The 19555-nt window shown below is 40.7% G+C and overlaps 1 protein-coding gene across 1 annotated transcript in view; it reads left to right on the top strand.

The window, feature by feature from the left end:
* Positions 1 to 19555, top strand: part of ANTXRL (ANTXR like) — a 100666-nt gene that overhangs the window by 65467 nt on the left and 15644 nt on the right. Inside the window, exons 15-17 of the mRNA XM_020996800.2 lie at positions 333 to 431; positions 1470 to 1637; positions 4063 to 4143. Of these exons, the coding sequence (XP_020852459.1) occupies positions 333 to 431; positions 1470 to 1637; positions 4063 to 4143 (348 nt within the window). The remainder of the gene's footprint in view (positions 1 to 332; positions 432 to 1469; positions 1638 to 4062; positions 4144 to 19555) is intronic.

Raw genomic sequence — 19555 nt, 5'->3', positions numbered from 1 at the left:
AAACAATAGGGTTTTATTTGCTGTTAGCATGTAAATACACCCTGCTGAGGCCAGCCAATCCACTATGGGACTTGGCATCATCCAAGATAGTTTGTATCACCTGGCAAGCCCCTGACAAGTATATAGATACTATTTGCCTTCCTAAGACTCCAGTTTATCCTGTATATATCTTGTCTGTACATCGCTGTCTGTATGCTGTCTCCCCATATTAGACTGTGAGCTCCCTGCGAGCAGGGACTGTCTTTTTACCTCTATTTGTATCCCCAGGGCATAGCACAGTCCCTGGCACTTGGTAGGCACCTAATAAATGCTTGCTGACTTGACTTGACTAGGACTCAGATGAAGAAGATGGAATGCCCAAGAAAAAGTGGCCAACAGTGGATGCCTCTTATTATGGTGGCCGAGGAGTTGGAGGCATTAAAAGAATGGAGGTAAGATCTAAGACATCTCCAAAGATCTCATGATGGAAAATGCTGTCCACATCCTGAGAAAGAACTATGGAGTTGGAATGCAGATTGAAGCATACTATTTGTTTTTTTTTTCTTCTGTTGTATTTTGTTTCCTCTTTCTGGTGGTTCCTCCTATTGGTTTCGACTCTTACATCACTAATGTGAAAATATGTTTAATAGAATGTATATGTATAGCGTACCATCTTGGGGAGGGAAACAAGGAGAGAGGGGGAGAAAAATTTAAAACTCAAAAGCTTATGGAAGTGATTGTTGATAAACCAACATAAAATAATTTTAAAAAAAAAGAAGAGTTTACTCCCTGTTCAATAACCATAACTGACCTTGACCAGGGGAAATGAAAGCCAAAACTTATATGAAAGAGATAAGATTTATCTTGTTTACTGCTTTTATTCATTAGTTGTATTGGATCCTTGATGTCACTATTTGGGGACTGAGGGGTAGAACAAAATTTTAGGGTACTCAGTATTTTTAACTTGTAGTGTCAGAAAGATAGCCCAGGACCTAGTTTTCAGCTTTACCCATGTTCAACCAGAGCTTTCGGTGATCTTTCAGTGACTTCTGTGAAGTCAGTAGGACCCCTAGCAGACTGCCCGGAATTTCAGAAAGTTGGGGGCTGGTTCACATCTATTAAATTCCAAGACCTTCCTCGTGAGAAAGATTATAAAGATGATGTCATCAGGTTAGGGAATGTCTTGGATTTCAAACCACTGGACCAACACGTTGACAAATAAGGAAATACTGAGTCACAGACACACCAGGCCTGTCCTCACTCAGACTGAAAAATGGAAAGGAAAAATCCCAAGTTTATCTGATCCATTTGAAAACCGATTTGGCAAAATTCAAAGAACTCAAACAAGTAGTTCCTCAAGTTTCCAGTCAAAGGGGGTGGGGAGGAGAAGGGCCAGAAGATTGTGAACAACCATGTGAAAAACAATTTAAGCTGGCAACATTTTCAGACGTGCTCTTTTTTTCTTTTTTTTTTCTGGTCCTTGTGCTCAGGTGAGATGGGGAGACAAAGGCTCAACAGAGGAAGGGGCCAAACTGGAAAAGCCCAAAAATGCAGTCATCAAATTACCAGAGCAAGAATTTGAGCCATGGGAGCCTAAACCAAAAAAGCACAGCAGAAAAGAGCTTCCTTCACAGAGAAAATGGTACACTCCCATCAAGGTGAGACATGGGTTGGGTGCATGATTATGGAAGGGAGACTGAGGTATAGATGGTATTCCCTGGACTTTCCATTTACAGGGCTCATAGTATTTGGAGCTGGAGGAGGCCTTAGAGGTCATGTAACTCAAGCATTTAATTTTACAGATGAGGAAACTGAGACTCAGAGGGGCCACACAGGTCCAACAGTTTATAAACTTGATCATGGATCACAGTTTTACAAACAAAAAAGACATTGGGGTCATCTAGTCCAAGACCCTCATTTAACAGATGAGGAATCTGAGGCCTAGAAAGATTAAATTATTTTACCAAGTCATACAGTAAGAGATAAAGGTAGGACCCAAACTTCTAACTTCAGAACCAACACTCTTCCCTTTACACCATCCCACCTCCATTGTGAACCAGATGGCTGTAGTTTATTGTTCTCTAATTAGCTTATCATCAATACACTCAAGACTTCATCAGGCTAGCTTATTTTTTCCCTAGCCATAAAAACAACAGCAACTTTGTCTTTGGTCCAAGACTGTATCTTCCCCAGTAGATCGGTCACTTGCAGCTGAAGAATCATATCAAATGCCTGCCTATTCAGATTCAGACGGATGCCAATTCTAAATTTACAATATTTATTGTGTATTGACTGTGTACTGACTATACTGACTATGTACTGACTGTATTGACTATGCTAAGTAGTAGTGATATAAAGTTCTTTCCTTCAAGGAGCTCACAAGCCAGAAGATAAATTCACAGTCTCTTAAAGTGTATTCACAATACATAGGAGCAAAGTCATTCAGAAGACTAGAGAACTGACACCAAAGAATGGACATGCTGACCATCAGCTCCTGTCCCTCATACGCCAGCTGTGGATAAATGAATGAAAAGAGAAATTGAGCACTCTTGGGTCGGATACTATGCTAAGTGCTGAGGTTACATAGACAAAAACAAGACAGGCTTGCCCTCAAGGAGTTTACATTCTAAATGGGGAGAGACAACCTGTATAGGGGAATGATGGCCAGCAAAGAGTGTTTTAGTCCAGGAAGGCACAGGGATGATGAAAACCAGAGATGCCTCATCCCAAAGTACACAACTGTGGCTGCAGGGCTGCTGCATATCTATGTGCGTAGAGAAAGGAGCCATTTTCTTCTGTATCAAGTAGATGAAAGAAACATGGAGGACACCCATCCCCACCTATAGGAGACAATGTAGTTTGTATTCCAAAAAAGTACTATGGTCTATCCCAAAGGTCTATGGTATAACTGGGGGAGGAAAAACAACACAGCAACAAGTATTTATTTAGTGCTTACTATGTGCCAGGCACTGTGCCGAGCACTGAGGATACAGATACAAAAATAAAGCTAGCCCCTGCCCTCAAGAAACTTACATTCTGATGGGGTAAGACAACACACAAAGGGAGAACTAAAAGGAGCAAGGAGGTTTTGAGAAGGGAATATGCCCATGAAAAAACACAGTGACAAAGTCCAGAGAGTCAATAGCACAGCTCACAGGACTGGCCTGGTCCCATCCCCAAAATGGAGGCACCAGAAGAATCTCACCACCATGAGAAAGTGTCCCACGTGGTAGAAGGATGTTCCTGAGGGAGAAGGTCCCAGGACAGAATCTTGCAACGTAAGAATAGCTTTACCAGCTCTGCTAGAATAAATGCTTTCTTGACTTGACTTGGCCTCCAGTAAGTAAGCAGTGCTGTCCTGAGGAGACAGCAGAAGCAGCAATATCCCGAAGTCTGATCATGTGGATCAGCACAGGGTACATAAGAGTTGCAAGTGATCAGAGTTTGATTTCCTTTGCATCCCAAACAGCTGTACCCAATTCAGGCTGAATATGCCTTTATTTTCACTTCGCAAACCTCTTGCGTTTGGGCACCTCGGTCAATCAGAGGGATTATTTTGGGTGTACCTAACCCCATTTCAGTCTATACGGTGCTTGATTTGATATCAGAAGACCTACGTTTTAATCTGATCCCTATCATTCACCATCTATGTGACTTTGAATCTCAGTTTGCTCGTCTGAAAATGAAGGTGTTAGAGAAGATGGCCACAGATGTTACTTTCACCTGAGAATCACTGGTGTTGTTATAAATGATCACTTTCTTTCCCCTCAAGACCTATAGTCTTTAATCTTTCCATTCTCTCTAGGATCTCAAACTCTCCATTTCCTTCATTGGCACCCCCTTTCTCTAAAGAATTTTTTTTCCCTCACCACCAGCCTTGACTTTAAATCCTGATCTTTATCCCAAGCTCCTCCCCCCAAATTATGTCTCACCTAAAATGAGTCATAGTCTTTGGAGGACAAGTACTGGTTTAGGGGATAATGCTTAATTTGTAAACGTGTTCAGTGCCACACAGAAGAATTACCTAAATCATGATTTAAAAGGTACAAATGCTGAAAAGTAACAGAATGTGGTTTTTTTTAGGGCAAACTGGATGCTTTGTGGGCATTGGTTCGACAAGGGTATGACCAAGTATCACTTATGAGACCCCAGCCAGGAGACAAGGTAAGACATCACAAGTGTGGTCTCATGGCACTTTTGTGGCCAGCAGTGTCCTTTTCTTATTCCTTTAAGAATCTTTTGGGGCAGCTAGATGGCAAAGTAGGTAGAGCACTGGCCCTGGAGTCAGGAGAACCTGAGTTCAAATCCAGCTTGTGTGTCCCTGGGCAAGTCACTTAACGCTTAGGGAAAAGCAAAATAAAAGATTTATAATGGAAAGCTACAATACCAAGGTCTTTGGTTCAAAATCATCCTAACATTGGTATCCTGTAACCACTGCTATTCAGCAGCATGAATTCTGTTACTTGCAGGACAGCTGAAAGATATTTAATCCAATTCAAACCTTTATTAAGTACCAGTTATGCACCATGCAGCTAGGTGGTGCAATAGATAGAACACTAGGCTTAGAGTTAGGAAGATCTGAGTTCAAATGTAACCTCAGACACTTATTAACTGTGTGGCCTTGGGCAAGTCAGTTAACCTCTATTTGCCTCAATTTCTCAACTGTAAAATGAGGACATACAGGAGAAGGAAATAGCAAAACACTTTAGTAGCTTTGCAAAGAAAACCCTGTGAACTAGTCCATGGGGTCATGAAGAGTTAGGCATGGCTAAATAACAAACGTACCATGCACTAGCCTAGGCATTGGGAATATAAAGAGAAAAAAAAGTTTCTGCCCTCATTGAGTTGAAATTCTACTGTGGGAAAACAACATGTTTATAAATTTGTTGTTGTTCCGGTCATGTCCAGTTTTTTGTGACCCCATTTTGAGGTGGGTTTTTTTTTTTTGGCAAAGGTACTGGAGTGGTTTGCCATTTTCTTCTCCAGCTCATTTTATGAATGAGTAAACTGAGGCAAACAGAGTTGAGTGACTTGCCCAGGGTCACACATCTAGTAAGTGTCTGAGACCAGATTTGAACTCATAAAGATGAGTCTTCCTGATTTTAAGCCCAGTACTCTACCCACTGTGACAGTTAGCTGCTACTTGTTTACAAATAGGTAAATACAAAATAAACACAAGTTAGTCACAGGGAGTAGGGTTTGCTGGACTGAAGCAATAAGACTTGTAAGAATTAGGAAAGGATTCTTGGGAAGGTGACATTTTAGCTCAGCCTTGGAGGTAGCTTTTGTTCAAAGGAGTGGAGGTGAAGAGAGAGAGCATTCCAGGCACAGAAACAGCTTATACAAAGACAGACATGGCACACCTCATGTGTGGACCACAATTGATGGGCCAGTTTTGATGTAATATAGAATGCATTATGGGAAGTCATGTGTTGGAATGTAGATACATTATGGGAAGTCATGTGTAATCAGCCTAGAAAGATAATCTCGAGCCAGATTGTGAAGAGTTTTTAATACCAAACAAAGGAACTTATATTTCACCTGGAAGCGAAAGGGTGCCACTGAAGCTTCTTGATCAGAGCGTGATATGGTCCTACTTACCCATGAAGTATCAGCTTGATAGCTGTCGCGGATTGGAGAAAGGAGAGACTAGAAGCAGGAAGACCAGTTGTGAAGCTACCCTCCAGATGAGGGACAATGACCTGAATTATGGTGGTTATATTAAGAGTAGAGGGGTGATAAATGCATGAACTCTTGTAGAGATGAAAATCAATAAGATTTGACAAATGATGGGATGTGGGTAGTAACTGAAAATGAAGAATGGAGGACAATTCCTGGGTGACCAGAAGAATGGTGATACCCACCACAGAAATAGGAAGTATGGAGGATGGAGTGGGTTTAAGGAGAAAGAGAATGAGTTCTGTTTTGCACATGTTCCATTTGAGATGCCTATGGGATTTCCAAGTAGAGGCAGTTAAGATGTGGGACTAAAACTCGTTCATCTATTAAGTCCAAAATTGACTTCAATAGGATGGGAAATTTAACATTTCCTATTTAAGTATTTAATTAACATCAAAATCAGCCTAATGAGCACTCAGAATCATTACCTTGAGGATGAGCATGAAATTTATTTTATGCAGTATATTTACAGAGTTAATTACAGTTACTCAGTTTTCGCTTCTGAAAGCTACTCTATCACCAGTTATAAGGATCTTTCACCAATAAACAACGATGAGTTCCTTCCTTTTTGGTTTTGATGTCTTACATGGTAGTCATTATTTTCATGTATGCTATTACTTCCCAAGGCAAGTATACAACCCTCCAATGCTAGAATGCCATAGTGTGGCTGGTCTAAAGAATTATATCCTGTGGAAAGATAAAATGTAAGCCAACCATTCCTCAGTTCCCCTAATTAGCTCGTCATAAATCTAAAGGAAATTGAATGAGCAAGCAGCATCTTTCTTTGGAAGGTAATTTGATCTCTTTGTTCCATTATCTCCTAATAATTCTGGAATAAGATTAAATCTCTTCAATATGCTCCTTGCTAAATATTATGAACTCTGGTATGAAATCCTGAGATGAGAATTTATCATCAGATGACTACCATAATCTGGAATGAACTTCTTAAAATAACAAGCCTTGTAGTTGGAAGTAAGAACAGCTTAGAGTATCAAGTGCATGGGAGATGCTTAATGAATGTTGGTTGAATTGAATTAAAGGCATCAGGCAAAGTTTCTCCATTTAGGCAAGACTCTAAGTATTGGATATGTTTCATTGTGATAAGGCCATTTGAAAAAAGCTAGATATGCATCTACTCTGACAGAATTTATCATATTGATTTGAGTAGAGGCAAAACTTAATAGTCAAATTGGAACATTATGAAATCTGAGTACTGCTTATAACCAGTGTTATTTTTCAATATACGTGCATTTATGTATACATTTTTTTTCTTTTAAAAAAACAGACTATATTCAGTCTATGGATCAATATATTAGCTGCTGCTCTGCCTAGTGAGAGATAGCTGGATTAACACGCGAGGTTACTTTTGTCCTGAATCTATGATAAAGCTTCTAATTTCTTCTGGTCACCTTTCCCTAAAAATTAGCAAAGCTAGCAATAAATCACATATATACTATGTCATATCTAGGAGGATGAGTAAGAGTTTGGAGCCTGCATAGGATATAGCAAAAGTTTCCACATCATTTCAGTTCAGAAACTGAAAGATGAACACCACTAGTACCAGTCTTTTTGCTGGTTTCCCTGAATGGGAATTCCTTGGGCAGCTGGGCTTCAGGCTTCATGTTGACTTTTTAGATCTGCCTCTGGGTCTTTGAATGGGCCTTTTAGACCCAGCTGTGTTTTGATAGAAGTTACATTATAGAATCTGATTTCATCCCAAGCCTTTCTCTGGAGCTGCTGGTAGATTTCTGTCACCCATAACACAATGCCACCACTGTGGTCGGGGCAGCCCCAAAACATTTCCAAACAAGGATACTCAGTTACTCACATGTAAAGTGTCCCCCCCGGGTGGTAAAGGGAAAGACAAAAAAAGAACAAGACTGAGGTTAATTAAAACAGGGCAAGCAAAGTAGAGGGCAAAGTCAACTAATAAAATGTTCATCAAGGCAAGAGGACAGAAAAGGTCTTATTGTCAAGCAGTATTAGAAGCCAGCCCTTCTCTGTGGCCAACAAAATTAGCTTGAGTTGGCAAAGGTTGAAAAGGAAGTAATAAATGATCCCAAATCATTCTATTTTCCCAAAAGTAATTATTTGAAGCTGAGATTACAAAGAGGGAAATTATATGGACCAATGCGTAGGACCTTGGATTGGGAATCAATGGTGCTGGTTTCTATGCTCTACCACTAATATGTTTTGTGGTATCGATCATCACTTAGACGTTTGAGTCTCAGCTAATCTATTCCAAATTAGCAGATGGACAAATGGAAACATTTATTCAAGTAGCTTGAGCTCTTCAGAAGGAAGCTGTTTGGGCTTTTAGGTCCAAGATTATTATTATGATATGTGGATTTTAGAGGCAGCTTGGAGTAGTGGATAGAATGGCCACCTCAGAGTTGGGAAGATAGAACCCCAGAACCCCAGAAGACCTGGGTTCAAGTATTGCCTCTGACACATCCTGGCTGTCTGACTCTAGTAAGCCACCTAACCTCTCAATGCTCCAGGAAATTCTACAATAATAATAATAACAACAAAGATGATGATGATGATGAATGAATGATAGCAATATGGACTAGACCTGTGATTTCATTTATATAGGGAACTCCTGGGTGAGGAAACTTCCTCTGTCAAGGAAAGTCAGCACTTTCTAAGCAATTTGCAGTCTTGGAAAGTTGCCTTAGAAACTGAGTTGTGACTTATCCAGAGTCACAAAGCCATTTTATGTCAGGAAGAGGACTTACACCCATGTCTTCCTGGATCCAGATTCAACTGCCCATCTAGTATGCCATAGTAGCCTCTCAACCATAATAATAACAATAACAACAGCCAACATTTATATAGCACTTTAAGATTTGCCAAGAACTTTTTAAATATATATATATATATATATATATATAATTTTTAGTTTATGGAATAAAACTAGCATTTCCATAACATAGCATAATAAAAAAAAAAGATGATTGCACATGAAACTGCAAATCTACTATGTACAATTTGCTATTCCTTTTATTTTTATTTTTTAGGCAATTGGGGTTAAGTGACTTGCCCAGGGTCACACTGCTAGTAAGTGTCAAGTGTTTGGTCTGAGGCCGGATTTGAACTCAGGTCCTCCTGACTTCAGGACCAGTGCTCTATCCACTGCGCCACCTAGCCTCCCCTATTCCTTTTAAATATACAACAAAGTTATCATGTAAATTTCTTTTTCCTCCTCTTTTTCTTCTCTTCCCCCGCCTTAGAGATGGCCACTGTTAGACACAAATAGGTTTATATATGTAAAATTAGTCTATACATACTTCACTTTACCAGTTCTTTCTCTGGATGCAGATAGTGTCTTTCTTCATATGTCCTGTATAGTTAATTTAGGCATTTCCAATAGTCAAAATAACTTATTTGCTCAGTCGTTCTTAAAACAATATTGCTGTCAAATCTAGCCTCAGACACCTGACACTTACTAGCTGTGTGACCCTGGGCAAGTCACTTAACCCCAATTGCCTCACCAAAAGGAAAAAAAAAAAGAAAAAAACAATATTGTTTTTACTATATACAATGTTCTCTGGGTTCTGCTCATTTTGCTCTTCATTATTTCATGCAAGTCTTTCCATGTTTTTCTGAGATCATTGAGCTCATCATTTCTTACAACACAGTAGTAGTATTCCATCACATTCATACACCACAACTTGTTCAGCCATTCCCCAATTGATGGACATCCCTGCAATTTCCAGTTCTTTGCCACCACCAGAAAAGCTGCTATAAACATTTTAGAACATATAAGTTCTTTTCCTTTATCCCCAATCATCTTTGGAAATAGACCTAGCAGTGGTATTACTAGGTCAAAGGGTATAGGTAGTTTAATAATTCTTCGGGCATAATTCCAGATTACTCTCCAAAATGGTTGGATCAGTTTGCAAACATTATATCATTTGACCCTCACAACAACTCGATGAGGTAGGTACTATTATTAGACCCATTTTATAGATGAGGAAACTGAGACTGTGTGATAGCACAACTTGCTCAGGGTCACACAGCTAGTAAGTAAGGCAGGATTCAAACTCAGGTCTTCCTGACCTCAAGTCTAGGGTTCTATCCACTACCCCCCACCAAGGCTTCTTAATCTTTTTTGCTTCCTAGACCTCTTTGGTGACATCTAGGGACTTCTCAGAATAATGTTTTTAAATAGTTGAAGGAAATGCTCAATTTCAGTGAAATCTTATGGAAAATAAAGATATATCTTCCCATCCAAGTTCACAAGAACATCCCCCCAAAAAATCTATCCAAAGGCCCCATGATCACGTACCTACCTTTAAGACTAAGAAGATGCAGAACAGGTTCCCCTCTGCATGGATAGAAGTTTTCTCTCTGAGAGTTCTCTTCACCAATAAAATTACAAATCCAGAACCACCCCCTCCCCACCCTTGCAAAAAAAAAAAATGGAGAGCAGCTAAGTGACACAGAGGATAGAGCTCTGGCCTTGAAGTCAAGAGGACCTGAGTTCAAATCCAGTCTCAGACACACAATACATACTAGCTGTGTGACCCTGGGCAAGTCACTTAACCCCAACTGCTTAGCAAAAAGCAGAAAATAAAAATGGTTTACACCACTTGAAGATTCCATTTCTAAGGGTTTTTTTAAGTTTTTAATTTTTTTAAGTTTTAAAAATACTACCACTTCTTGGGGTTCTTGGTGTTGTGTGGTTTCGAACATGTAGAGGAGGGAATTTTGTGGATTTAATGGAATCCAGAGAATAGCAAGGTTGAGAAAATGTTCTGAAAAAAAAAAGGGTCTTTTTATTCTAGATTATATACCATTAACCAAGATCATGCCAAAGAATGTGGCTACATCCATGCTTGGTGTGACACACTGATTCATCAGCGTGACTCAGGTTGTATTTCCAGATCCATCCTTTGTCATTTCACATGACCCTTGTTTCCATTCCTTAATATGAGGAAAATAATCACTGAAAGGCAGTGCGTATAGTGGGTAGACAGCCAGTCTCAGAGTCAGGAAAACCAGGGTTCAGGTCTAGCCTCTGACATATGCAGGTTATGTGACCTTTGGGAAGTCCCTTAGTGCCTTTGGCAACTCTCAAAGACTATGAGATTCAGAGAAGGTGGTCATCTGTGCTGGTGGAGGGAGTTTCCTCGCTGAGACCTCCCTATACTGATCAAATCATAGGTATGGTAAAAATTAACAAATAACCAACCGATTCTAATTTTTTTCAAAGTACATAAGGATATGCCAACTATTAGGAACTAGCTACTACAGGCAGCCTAGCCTACCTCTGATAGTGTCCATCTAAGGCAACAAATAAGGTCTTTGGACTTTACCCCCATGTGCTATCATATCCAGATCTTCTTAGAGGCTAACTCACTCACTCTCAGCAACCTCTGCCCATTTTTTATACTTGTGCCACTGTGGGGCCAAGCAATACAAGTGTAATCTGTCTTTCAATGACAGCCCTTCAGATACTTAAGAAGAGCTTCCTTTTCCCTTCCATTCACAGATCCCCTCTTCTCAGATGCTAGGTCCCCCAAACAAACTTTCTCTGTCCTGCTTGCAAATTGCCTGTAATCCTGGTTGCCTCACTTTTGACGTGCTAGCCTGTCAATTGACCTTCCTAAAATGGACACGATATTCTAGATGTGGTCTGATCTGGACAAAGTACAGTGGGACTCTCAAATCCTTTGTTCTGGACATTGCTTTCCATTAATACGATAATTACATTAGTTAATATAGTTAATATAATTAAAACAATAATTGCGTTAGCATTTTGGACTGTCATGTCACACTATTGACTCCCATTGAACTTGTACTCATTGACTCCCCCATTAGATTGTAAGCTCCTTGTGGGTAAGGATTGTTTCATTCTTTGTACTTGCATCCCCAGTGATCGGTGCAGCACCTGGTATACAGTAGGCATTTAATAAATATTGATTGATTGATCATCCCATATGTTAACTGTACGTCTTAGCTTTGTGTCATCTTCTAATTAGATAAGGACAACATCTATGCCTCTATCTAACTCATTGTTAAGGAGTTGGTCTTCAGACTTAGATATTTATCAAAAACATAAAACATAAGGAAACAAAATTGTCTGCTGTAACGGGTAAAGCCAAAATGGCAGATTGTGCAGAATGGGTTTTGAGTTTTAGAGATAGTTTCAGAGCAACTCTTTAAGAAAGGTCTTGATTGGATTCATCTACAAGACCTATTCTATTCATTCCATTTGAGAGCGTTTTGCCAGTAGGACTATGGGGTATATTGGTGTGAAGAGAGATAGGACCAAGGGAATGTGGAGAGCATTGATGAGGCAAGAGAAGAGTGGGCCTCAGGGTTTCCTGAAGCCCTAATTAAGTCAAGTTTCTGAGAAGACTGATCATTAGCCTTGCCTTTGAAGGGGTTTGTGGTCAGAATACCAGCTATGCCCAGTTCCAGCCTCAGGGGTCAGACATCGAGGGACAATGGGGAGGAAGCAGACACCCTCCTCAGGCCGCCATCATTTTAAATAAAGTAGTAATTTGTGGGATATTCTATCCCCACCTCCTGACCAGCAGAACAGTAAATAGGTGTCTCTGTGTAAACAAGCCCCTTGTCCAGAGTCCTCTTTGTTCATGAGCAAAGGCAGGCAAAGCACAGGCCATCTTGGGTGAAGCTGTTACAACCCTTGCTTTTTTTGGTTGTATCTGACCCTCCATGACCCCATTTGGGGTTTTCTTGGCAGAGATACTACAGTGGCTTGCCATTTCCTTCTCCAGCTCATTTTACAGATGGAGAAACTGAGGTAAACAAGGTTAAGTGACTTGCTTAGAGTCACACTGCTAGAGTATCTGAGGTTGGATTTGAATTCAGGTCCTCCTGACTCCAGGGCCAGCACTCTATCCACTATGCCACCTAGCTGCCCCACAGCAGGATTAATATTCCTTATCTGGCAGAGTCAGCCCCACTTTTGGCGCTGCCTTTACTAAGATCCTACTCTGATGTAAGGAGGTGACCCACTGTCCTCTAAGACTGTCAGTTGAGTATAAGCCCTGGCAGGTTCCATCCATGTGGAAACCCACCTGTGGGCCTACTGCAGGATGATTTGTCTGCCATCCAAAGACCAGCCTGGCCAGGTTGGTAGGAGCTCGTCACCAGAATGTCTACGGGTAGATGAATTGTTTAGCCACAGTAACACTCAACTACAGAATCAGAGAAATGGGTTCTCTGTCAAGGGTGGCAGGAGTATCCACACTCATGAAATCATAGACCATTAAAATCCTGAAGCAGCTGTCTGATGCACTGACTATAAGTGCAGTAGATATCAGCCTGGGACATCCCATTCCTCTGAAGTAAAAATCCTTCTTGACACATCTTTGGACCATTAATAATAAATACCCTGTTTAGTAATTCTTCCAAGAAAGTAGTAGCACCCAGGGCCCCCCCTCAATCTAGAGGCTCCCAGAAAACTACCTTAGGTTCTAGTTACTTCATGGATCAGAATCCTCTGTCAACTAAAGCTCAAGAGCCCTAATGACGTGTTTGCTTTTACTATTGATTCAGATGATACTCTTAGGATAAAGCAAAAGCATTGAATGAAATAACACAGCAGCCAAACACAAGAACATTCCCTCCACAAGCCTTAAGTTCTGTCTCACATAAATATACATATACTCCGTAGGAAGAGTGAACACGGATAGGGATCAGCAGTGGAGCCCACACCCACTTAATAAATGCTATTTGAATTGAAAGAAATTCCATGCCATAAATGGTGCTAATCTTCTTGGCCTACAGGATGTCCTCCTCCTTCTTTTGAATGGAAAACCAGAACAGAAAAGGTAGAAGTAACTTGGAAAAAATGGAAATATAACCTTGCCCTTCCTTCTCCTATGTCAGTGATAATTTGTTTCAAAACTTCTCCTTTTTCTCATTATTGGCCAAGAATGTTCACGGTCTGAAGTGCAAAAGAAGTTCAGAGAATTAAATCATTTTTAAAGTTTGGTGTTGAACTGAGCAAGAAAGAGGCAATGCCTCCAAAATGCTTGTTTAGCTGCTTGTTTCAGCAAATCCATTGATTTCTGCACTTCAGCACATAATATCACAGGAAATTCTGAAAGGCTTGGTTGACCAAAAACCTCAGCTAAAAAAAGACCACATTTTTTTTCAGCAGAACTAGTCTTGTTTACTTAAAGTTTTTATAAAATGAAAATCTGCCCTTTACCCCCTTCCCTCCTCCAACTGCTGGAAGCAGTTAGTTTACCAAGACTCCATCAATGAGACCTAGGTTCTCTTTTCAAATCTCCTCCAAAGTTGGGGCATTGCCCCACTTTGAAGAATAACTTAGTTTCTGTTGGAGCATTATGGCGGAGGAAAAGACCATTGTATCTGAAGTTGGAGGACCGAGGCTCAAATCTTAGCTCTACTATTTGCTAACTGTATGGCCTCAGTTCTGTGGGGTCTATTGCTGAGATAGAACTACACACCAGGCCAGACCCATTGATGTTGGAGGGGGTGTGGTGTGGTGGGAAATGTTGCCTTTGAAGACAAAGACCCAAATTCAAGTGTTGGCCCAGTCATTTACTTTCTGTGTGACCTTGGGCAAATCACTTCATGCTTAATTTCTCCAAACCTCAGTTTCTCCATCCATAAAATAAGGTAGCTGCATTGAGCAACCTCTAACTTTGTTTCCAGTAAATTCTGACCGCAGAAGGTATTGAGATAGAAGCAGAGGACAACAACTCTTGCCTCCTATTTTTAGTCTTTCATAAACACTACAATCCTCGTTAGCTCCCAAACATGACCTGCATGCTACTACCTTGGTGACTATTCATACTGTTTCTACTCACTGCAACCCTCAGCCTAGTCCTCAAAGTCCATGTCAGATGGTGGTCCTCCTCCCTAAAGAAATTTAGTAAAGACTCAGTAAATATATGTTGAGTCAGTATTCAGCTCCTGACCTGCCATGAGGGCAAATCACTCAACTTTTCTAACCCTCAGTTTACCAAAATGAATAATAATATAATCCTGTACTACCGCCTCACTAGGTTGTCATGTCAATAATGAGAAACATGTGGGCAATGATTAGCTGCACAACAGAATGACATGTAAATGTAGCGTTTTGATAATGGTAACCAAAGTAAGTTTTGAAGATGTTTCTCATCTTGAAGAGAAAGGCAATGCCAGTGAAACCCCAGAGAGAAAGGGAGCAGGTGTGGCCATCTGTACGCAGAAAGTGTCCAGGAAAACCCACCTCCAGGAGAGGCTTCAGCCAGCATATTTAAACAGATACCATGCTGAAGCATACACAATTTATAGACTGTCTTTTGAAGCTTCCAACAGCTCATCATAGAGTTCCCTATGTAGCCACATCCCTTTCTTTTGATCTCTCCCTTTTCTTTTTTTCATTTTCATTATCTATGCTTTTATAGTCAAGAATTCCATTTTTTTAAGAATCTCTAATTCCTAGTGAGCTGCAGTACCTATTATAGTCTCTGATCATAATACTATACTTTTTTAAAAAGCTTTGTGCTTAATAAATGTTTGTTGAAAGACTGACTAAATTCTAGGGCACATGTCTAATTTTTATGTCAAGTGTTCCATTTTCTTGCTGTTGCAAATACAAGAATACCTTCTCCCAAGGTTATTATAATTTCCAATTGCCAAATAAAATGACTTTTCCTAATTGGTAAAAATTAAATTCTCTGCCTTCAGTGAAATAAAACTGTCAGTAAAAGGCATATGCCTTTTAAAAACCCCTGCAGAGGAAGAAGCAGTAGAAATGGAAAAAAAAAAAAAAACTAAAAACAAAGGAGGTTAAGGCTAATAAATTAAAAACCATGATGGTGCCTCATCCTAAGTAATCTATTCAGCTTGAAAATATCAGAGTAGAAGTGAGTACTAAGCCTTCCTATCTAATCAAGATGTCAGCTAGTTGGTATTTGACTTGATAAAATACATGCTATGTAGAGGGAAAGGCCAAGGTGAAGCAAATACAGCAGTACTTTCCAAATTTTCATGACCCTTCTGCCCCATGGGAAGGAGGGAGGTCGGAGAGAGAGAAATAGGAGGGAGGAAGTGGGGAGAGAGAAAAAAAAAGAGAGGGAGGAAGAGAGAGAGAGACAGAGAGACAGAGAGAGAGAGAGAGAGAGAGAGAGAAGAGGGAGAGAGAGAGAGAGAGAGAGAGAAAGAGAGAGAGAGAGAGAGAGAGAGAGAGAGAGAGAGAGAGAGAGAGAGAAGAGGGAGAGAGAGAACATAGTTCTCCCTCTTGGCATTACAGCAGATCATAAAGGCATGGGGGGGGTGGAGGGGGAGTAGAGGAAGGAAGAAAGAAAACAGAGAAGGCTGAGAAAGATAACATTTCATTCCATTCCTGGAGTTTGTAGTTTCGGGTTCCTGCCCCTCACTCTCCAGAGCTCTATGGATCAGTGTCTATGACCCCATCAGAAAGCTGCCCAAATTCCTGTGGAGGCCAAGTTCCGTGATCTGTAGGGTAAAGAGAGCAAATACCCATGCTTAATCCTGCATTATATTAGCTGGGGTATTTAACTCTCCCAGCCACAGAGTAGGGACAATGTGATTGAATTCTTTCCTAACCAAAGGCATGTTCCGGTTCTGTAGCTGTAAAGGACGGACCACCAGCCTACAGCGTCCAGAATCCTTCACTTCACTTCTTGTTTATGGGACACTGGGTGGGACGCAAGCTCTCTGAAGTTCAGGTCAAGTTTCTCAGTTGTAAAACAAGAGGGATCATCCCTTACTCTTGGGTTGCTGTGAGGATCCAGTGAGGCAAGTCCATTGTGACTTGAGCACTGTTGAAATGGGAACGGGTATAATTAGGTCAAAGATAATAACAGGTCACATCTATGGATCACTGTAAGGTTTGCAGAGTGCTTTAGGTATATGATTTCATTTGGTGCTCAAGATAACACTGGGAGTGGGAGCTGTTATGATCCCCATTGATCAATAGTGAACAAGTACCTACTATGTGCTAGGCACTGGGAATACAAAGACAGAAGTGAAAATGTCTTTGTCTCAAGGGGACTACACTCTAATGGGGAAGGCAGCATGTGCAGAGACACACACATCTATGTGTATGTATATATCTTATATACATACACATGTATGTGTATATGATATATAGCACATAGACATCTACCTACCACATACATATGTGTGTATATTATAATATATATAATACATACACACACACCTACCACACACATGCATATGTATATATAATGTGCACATGTAGGTATATGTAATATACTCATACATATGCATATGTGATGTATATTTATCCCACATGTGTGTTCATACATGTGTACATACACGTGTATATTATGTGCACACATACAAGTGTGTATAATGCACGTGCACATATGTATGTGTATGTGTGACATAAGCACATGCATATATGTTTGTACACACACGTATATAAATAACATGCACACAAAATATATGTAAAGCATATAAAAGGTAACCTGGGGGAGAAGGCGTTAGCACCTGGCAAAGATTCTTAACTTGGTGTCATTATTTTTTAAATAGTTTGATAACTATATTCCAATATAATTGGTTTCCTTTGCAGTCCTATCTTTCATTTCGTATCTTTAAAGCTGTTCTTCTGAGAAGGGGCATGCTAGGGACCCTGGGGTCACAAAGAGTCAGACATGACTGAACAATAAGAACAAATCCTGAGAAAGGGTCGTTAGCTTCATCAGCCTGCCAAAGAGGGCCACAACCCAGAGATAGCTAAGGGCTCCTGACCAAGGAGGACCAAGAGAGGCCCCCTGTAGAGGGTGCAGCTCGAGCTGAATCTTAACACAAACCAGGACTCTCAAGAGGCCGAGCTGAGGAGGAAATGCATTCTAGACAAGGTAGGACAGGGCCAGGTGGTAAAGAGCTTTAAATGCCAGCCAGAGGACTTTGATCTGATCCCTATTTTACAGATGAGGGACAAGGAAGGCTGGGAAGGGAGGATGGACCCAATTTGTGAAGAACTTTAAACACCAAACAGAGGAGTTTGATTCCCATTTTACAGATAACAAAACTGAGGCTCAAAGAAGTCAATTTGTATTTCAGAGAAATATGTAAGGGAAAGCTCAAAATCTATGATCCTATATTGAATATTATAGATTAAGTGGAGAGGAAGATCACTGAAGAGGGTTTTGTTTTTGTTTTCAGACCGTTAGTCTTTAAAACAAAGTAGAAAACAAGATTGCACTGTTTCTCCCGTCCTTTTAACAAAGCAAACCAGGAAGTCTGGGATAACTAAAACATAGACTCTAAGGAGGATAAGCCAGCCACCCATCACAGTCCTTTAAGAAAAGCGCAAAAGTAAATCCAGCCCCTGGAAAAAGTGCATTCGATGTCTTTGCAATGATGTGAACAGCACATATGCGGGTAGCCTGGGATCTGTGCAGACTTCATCCCGGCACCAGGGCGAGGCGATGGAGTCAAGCCCAAGAGGAACGTGCTCATTTCCAGCCCTGGGTACCGAGGGCTGTTCCAGAGAAAGCAGAGATGGCTTTGAGGAGCCGTGTTGTGTTCAGGGGGAAGCCAGCGTGGAACTTCGCGGAACAGACAGCTTTTCTGGCAAATGCGGGTGCGCAGCCACTCTGGTCCCAATTCAAGGGCTGGTGAATGGAGTGTGACTACATTGGGAAACCAGTGGTTGGCTCCTGTGAGAGACGGTGACTAGGCAGCCTCTCTCAAGCAGGGGATTAAAGTCCCGTATTGAAAGTGAAGGATTGCTCACAAAGTCCTCCAAGGATTAAGGATTTAATGACTAGGCTAGATAGCTGTACTTTAGAGAGCCTTAAGGGCATGTACACACACACACATACACACACACACACACACACACACACACACACACACAGAGAGATAAACATTAAGCAGAACTCAACTTGTGTTATTTACACAGTAAGGATAGTATATCTGAAAAATACAAAAATTGAATGCCCCTGAAACTTAGTCTCCTTACCTATAAAATGGAGGCATCAAGTCAAGTCAACAAGCATTTATTAAATGCTTACTGTGTACCAGGCATTGTGCTGGGTGCTGGGAATTGTTAAGGAATATGAAGGGGTCCCCAACACCAATACAAGCGGAAAGACAGTGACACATTGTATTAAAGTGCTGCACCTGGCATTGAGAAGACCTGAGTTCAAATCCTGCCTCTGAAACTTACAAGGTGGGTGACCATTGGGCAAGTCACTTAACTTCTCTATGCCTCAGTTTCTTTATCTATAAAATGGGGATAGAAGGGAGAGTTTTGATTAGATGATTTCTGAGGCCCCTTTTAGCTCTGCATCTATGATTTGTCATCTATATTATTGACCATAGCTCTAGTTTTCAAATGTTTTCAGAATATGAAATGGCAGGCCAATCATTAGGATGGTTTAGCTTTATTCTGAAGCAAAGCAATTTCCTGCCAATTTTTCTGCCTTCTTTTACTGAAGGACCTTACAGGAGTCTGTCTGACAGCAAAGTAGAAATACGGACAGCAACCACAGTGGGAGAATATTATATTCCACTTTTACAGCACATAATTCTCAGAACACTTCCACTGAGGTGACCCCATTTGCATCCCACAACCACATTGTCAACAGTAATATCCATTTTTCAGGTGGGGAAACTGAGTCTTGGTTTCAGTTTACACAGGGTCACAATATCTTTGCTGACAGTACTAGAGCACAAATTGGTCTCATCGTGGTCTGAATCTTTACGGTCTATCTTTCCCAACATAATTCATTTGATTGGAATCCCCTCAGACAGAGGGGAAATAATTGATCATAATCCATAGGTTTAGAACTGGATAGGACCCTAGAGGACATTGAGTCCAACCCCTAATTTTACAGATATGGAAACTGAGGCACAGAAAAGTTAAACAACTTGCCCAGCTATATCCTTCAGTAAAAGAAGGCAG

This window comes from Phascolarctos cinereus, unplaced genomic scaffold (genome assembly GCF_003287225.1).
Source record: "Phascolarctos cinereus isolate Bilbo 61053 unplaced genomic scaffold, phaCin_HiC Scaffold_3;HRSCAF=262, whole genome shotgun sequence".
NCBI classification, from domain to species: Eukaryota; Metazoa; Chordata; class Mammalia; order Diprotodontia; family Phascolarctidae; genus Phascolarctos; species Phascolarctos cinereus.
Note: the sequence above shows the minus strand (reverse complement) of the source record. Positions and strands in the feature narration are given on the sequence as shown.